The sequence below is a fragment of the Emiliania huxleyi genome (assembly GCF_000372725.1).
Source record: "Emiliania huxleyi CCMP1516 unplaced genomic scaffold EMIHUscaffold_327, whole genome shotgun sequence".
Lineage (NCBI taxonomy): Eukaryota > Haptophyta > Isochrysidales > Noelaerhabdaceae > Emiliania > Emiliania huxleyi.
The window spans coordinates 3093-8736 of NW_005199544.1; the positions used below are offsets into that span (position 1 = coordinate 3093).

At 65.0% G+C, this 5644-nt stretch overlaps 1 protein-coding gene across 1 annotated transcript; it reads left to right on the plus strand.

Moving 5' to 3' along the window:
• Positions 1-1315: 1315 nt before the first annotated feature.
• On the plus strand, positions 1316-3057 carry EMIHUDRAFT_117184 (hypothetical protein; the record flags this gene model as incomplete). The annotated part of the gene is made up of 3 exons (XM_005773766.1): positions 1316-1915; positions 2602-2685; positions 2929-3057. 3 exons carry the CDS (start codon positions 1316-1318, stop codon positions 3055-3057), a joined length of 813 nt encoding a protein of 270 aa, XP_005773823.1.
• Between the last annotated feature and the right edge of the window lie 2587 nt (positions 3058-5644).

The following is a 5644-nucleotide window of genomic DNA, read 5'->3' on the forward strand; positions in this document are numbered from 1 at the left end:
CGATGTTCATGGCTCAGAGCTGATTCCGATCAAAACACGCTACCAGTGTTCACTCTCTCTATAGCATCTCCCTCCGTGGTCGCGGGCTCGGCTCGCGCCGAGTTTCCGCTGTCGTCGTCACCGCATAGTCGGTTGGGCGGAGGCGGGCAGGAGCAGGCGGCTCCTTGGATCTCCAGCTCAGCCTGAGCTGTGAGGATCGGCCCTGTCCACGGTTGAAGCGACGCCAGCTTCACGAGATGTATCTTCAACGAGTTGGATCGGCTCTCTTTGTTCATGGGTCTCATTGGAGAGACGACTTGAGGAGACGACTATTGCAGAGGTGGCGCGAACAGCTTCAGCTTTTCTCGCCCGCTCTGCTGAGGGCGAGGCGCCGAGCTACGGTTCCAACGCTGCAGCACTCTCCCTCTATTCACAGCAGAGATGGCGACGCGTCCTTACGCGCGTCCTCGTCCCCACCTGCTTTGCTTCAACGTGCTGCCATGGAGCCAGCGCGCCTCGCGCCATGATTCAATCGCCCCCACCCGCCCTCTTCCTGGCGATGTTCATGGCTCAGAGCTGATTCCGATCAAAACACGCTACCAGTGTTCACTCTCTCTATAGCATCTCCCTCCGTGGTCGCGGGCTCGGCTCGCGCCGAGTTTCCGCTGTCGTCGTCACCGCATAGTCGGTTGGGCGGAGGCGGGCAGGAGCAGGCGGCTCCTTGGATCTCCAGCTCAGCCTGAGCTGTGAGGATCGGCCCTGTCCACGGTTGAAGCGACGCCAGCTTCACGAGATGTATCTTCAACGAGTTGGATCGGCTCTCTTTGTTCATGGGTCTCATTGGAGAGACGACTTGAGGAGACGACTAGTCTCACTCCCCCGCTTTCACGCAGCGTGTTCTGTTCATGTGTGTCGTGATGTGTCTGTCGGCCCTGGCATGTGTTGTCTGTCCCAGGGCGTGGGGAGGCACAACGCCCAACCACGCCAGGGCCCCGTCGAGATCGTCGTCGCCGCGACATCGAGACCTCCGGTGATCTCCGGTGATCTCGGGTGATCTCCGGTGATCTCCGGCGGTCGGGCGGCGTCGATCTCCGAGAGGGAGTCGAGTCTAGCGTTCCTCAAGATGACGCACTACTCAACTCAACCCCTACGCCCGCATCGACGTGGGAGACAAGGCCACCCCTCGATGCTACCTGCTACCAAGCGGTGGGGCAGGAGATTGGAGGGGCCCCTTGCAGAGTCGCAGTCTCTCTCCGCTGGCTCACATCCAGGGTCGGGGAGCGCGTGCCATTTTTTGGTGATTCGCCGGCGCAGTTCAGCGCCGCCAGCGCCGCCAATGCACACCGAGCTCAAGAAGGCTCTGCAGCAAGAGGTGCTGGCGGCCAAGTCCCGCTGGGGCGGCGCGATCAAACTCTCGAAGGCCCCCGCCGGCACGCCGACCGCGCCGCTGCCGATCGGCGTCGAGCGGACGATAGCCCGGCCGGCGTCGGCCGAGGCGTTCGACGTGGACGACCTGAGGGTGCGGCTCCTCATCGACGGGCCATCCGCGTCGGCCGAGTGCGTGCGCGTCGAGGTGAGTGGCGACGCGCTTCCCGCGCAGCTGCAGGCGGCCGCGGCGGCGCGCGTGGCGGAGCTCTGGGGCGGGATCCTCACCAAGTACAGCCTGGCGGCGCCGGCGGCGGGCGGGCCGTTTGCGATCGAGCGGGTGCTGGCGTGGTGCGAGACAAAGTACACCGAGCTGCTCAACCTCGTGCCGGAGCTCGTCGAGGGCTACGACGGCGTCAACGAGGTTGGCGTGACGATCCGGCGGTACTGCCTCGTGGATCGGGCCGAGGGCGGCGAGGGCGGCGGCGGCAGCAGCAGCGAGGAGGAGGAGGAGGGGGAGGGGGAGGGGGAGGGGGAGGGGGAGGAGAGCAGCAGCGAGGAGAGCGGTGGGGTCGACAAAGAGGCGGAGAGGCTACGGCGCATCAAATTGGCAGAGGAGGCGCCACACACTCTCCTCCTCGCTTCAAGACCGCCTCACACACGCTCTCCTCCTCGCTTCAAGACCGCCTCACACACACGCTCTCCTCCTCGCTTCAAGACCGCCTCACACACGCTCTCCTCCTCGCTTCAAGACCGCCTCACACACGCTCTCCTCCTCGCTTCGAGACCGCCTCACACACGCTCTCCTCCTCGCTTCAAGACCGCCTCACACACGCTCTCCTCCTCGCTTCGAGACCGCCTCACACACGCTCTCCTCCTCGCTTCGAGACCGCCTCACACACGCTCTCCTCCTCGCTTCGAGACCGCCTCACACACGCTCTCCTCCTCGCTTCAAGACCGCCTCACACACGCTCCCCTCGCCGCAAGTCCGCCTCACCCGCGCCTCTGCGTCTCACGCCGCCGCCTCCCGCGCCTCTGCGTCTCACGCCGCCGCCTCCCGCGCCTCTGCGTCTCAGGCGGAGGCGGATCGACAGTGGCGTGAGCAGGTGGGACTCTTCCGGGACTCTTCCGGGACTCTTCCGAGACTCTTCCGAGACTCTTCCGAGAGTCTACCATGGCCATCTCAATGCCAGTCGCACCACGCCCCTCCCCAGCCGGCCTGAGCCTTCCCACCCCCCCCCCCGGCCCCTTTCGCAGAGGCGCAAGGAGGCGGAGGCTTTGGGGGAGGACGCACGCGCGCCGCAGGGGCTGTCCAAGAAGCAGCAGGAGGCGAGCGGCGTAGTGCCGCACGCTCACTCGGGATGTGTGGCAGCCCAGCTGGGATGAGTGTCTTGTGAGCTTGTGTGTGTCTGTGTGTCGCTCGAGCGTGCCGTCACCTCCTGTCCTGCGTCCACCCGTCCGCGAGATATGGGGAGATATGGGGAGATATGGGGAGATATGGGGAGATATGGGGAGATATGGGGAGATGTGCGTCCACCCGTCCGCGAGCCCGGCTGTTCTTCAGCTCCTTACTTACTTGCGTAGGCGATGAAGAAGGAGAAGCTCGAGAAGAAGCAGGGCACGCGGCTGCGCAAGCAGGGCGCAAAGGCAAACAAGTTCGACGCGGAGGCGGCGGGCAAGAAGGCCAATAAGAAGAACGGGCTGCTGCACTGAGGCAAGGCGGGCGAGGGCAAGTCCAAGTGTCAGGCGGGGTACTTAGCCCACCCCAGTGTGTACCGTGGGGCTCATATGTCATAACTCGCAGGCATGGAAAGCAAGCATCCTCGCGTCTCTGGCGAGCGCACACACGTCGAAAGGCATCTCACAGCGCGCGAGACGTGACGGGATCGGTGCGCCCTGGCGCCGCGAGTGGCGAGAGCAGTCAGTCGGAAAAAGAAAGAAAGAAAACACACAACCCAGTCAGCAAATTCTTTTTCCTCGGTCCGTGAGAGAATGTTGTTGTCACTCCTCGCAGCAACGCACGGCCTCGTCGCAACCGCGCCGATCGCCGGCGTCGGCACTCGCGCTCTCTCCGGCGTCGGTTCCCTGCCTCTCGCCTCTGGCGGCGGCAGTGTCGACCTCGGCGAGGCGCTCCAGGCTCCGGGCACGTCTCTGGTCGTGCTTGGCACCTACCCGGCCGACTTCAATATGATCGAGTACGCGCAGCGGCTGCGCTACTACCTGCCCGCGCTCCGCGCAAAAGGCGTCTCTCGCGTGCTCTGCACCGTGAATGGCAAGCCGTCGAGCGTCGAGAGGCTCTCCGAGATGCTCGAGCTGCCGGCCGAGATCGAGCTGTTAGCCGACGAGTCGGGCGAGGCCGGCCGCGCCTTTGGCTGCTCGAGGGGCTGGAGGCCCGCGAGATATGGAGAGATATGGGGAGATATGGGGAGATGTGCGAGGTGTGCGAGGTGTGCGTCCTTCTTGGTGTGAGCAGTAGCGACGAAGGAGAAGAAATCACGGTGCGTGTTGCTGACAGGCCCGACGATGCCAGCCTCAGCCCGTACGCAAAGCTGCTCGGCATGCTCCTGCTGCCACACCACCCACGGGACCGCAACCCATGCTGGATTCGGTACCCTGGAGGTATGGTACTAGGCATGCTCATCGGGCTCGGCGCGTGGCGCACGCTGCCGGCGGTCATCACCGGCTACCTGGGCAACCCCGGCGGCAAGCACGAGTGGATCGAGGCCGCGCTCGCGCAGGGCCAGAGGGCGGGCCGGCCAACCTTCAACGGCATCATCCTCGACCTCGACGGCGATGGGAAGGCGATTCGACTTCTCCCACACGCCTCTCGCTCTCGCTCTCGCCCTCTCCCTCTCCCCTCCCTCTCCCTCCCTCTCCCTCCCTCCCTCTCCCTCCGTCTCCCTCCCTCTCCCTCCCTCTCCCTCCCTCTCCCTCTCCCTCCCTCTCCCTCCCTCCCTTTTCACCGTAGATGGCGAGATCACCTCGAGATCAGCCGAGATCACCTCGAGATCAGGTGCGCCGCTCCGCTTTCGATGAGCTGCCGCTTGTCGGCGGCTGGGGGAGGAGGCCGCTCGAGCTGGCGACGCTGCGGCTGCAGACGATGCTCGGCATGAGCCTGGCGCATCTCCCCACATCTCCCCACACCTCCCCACATCTCCCCACAACTCCCCACATCTCCCCACACCTTCCCACATCTCCCCACATCTCCCCACACCTCCCCACATCTCCCCACACCTCCCCACACCTCCCCACATCTCCCCACACCTCCCCACACCTCCCCACATCTCCCCACACCTTCCCACATCTCCCCACATCTCCCCACACCTCCCCACATCTCCCCACATCTCCCGACATCTCCCCACACCTCCCCACACCTCCCCACATCTCCCCACACCTGGGCACACCTCCCCACACCTGCCCGCATCTCGCCACATCTCCCCACATCTCCGCACATCTCCCCACATCTCCCCACATCTCCCCACACCTCCCCACACCTCCCCACACCTCCCCACACCTCCCCACACCTCCCCACATCTCCCCACACCTCCCCACACCTCCCCACACCTCCCCACATCTCCCCACACCTCCCCACACCTCCCCACATCTCCCCACAGCGCTGGGGATCAGCTCCACCGCCGTCGGGGCTTTAGAATCTTCAAAACAAGCCTCTCTCACAGCACACGGGCACGACAAGGGCGCGGACTGGCGCGGACTGGCACACACACCGGCACACCGACCAGGCGAGCTGGGACGAGCTGCAGCCGACCGACGCGCGCTGCCTCACGCAGCTCGGCGGGTCGGGCGGCCCTAGATGGAGCACGAAGTAGGCCTTCTCGCCCTCGACCTCTCCCTGCTCTGGGCTCTGCCACACAGCAGCAGCTCAAGACGAATAGCTGCTATGGCCCTGCAACCGATCGAAAAAGCACCGACGCGGCACCGCGGCCCCCGCAACTCCTCGCGCCCATCTTCCCCCTCACCCAAAACACAACCTGCCTTCGCCGCCGGCGACACACCAGCGCGCTCACTCGCCCCTCACTCGCGCTCACTCGCTCGCAATTCGCATCCATATCTGCTCGCCTCCGTGGCCAGCACACAGGCAAGCACACAGCGACGGCCCGCCACCCCGCGAGGCCTGACTAGCCATCTCAATCTAGATGGCAGCACCTGACCAAGCGCCCCTGTGTGTCGCAGGCTCGGTAGCAGTGCGGAACGGCGCCGGTGGTGTACACATCTGGCTAGACAGCTTGTAACCGGCGCCACCTTCCACCCGGCGGGGTGTGAACAGCGCGCGGTGGAGGTA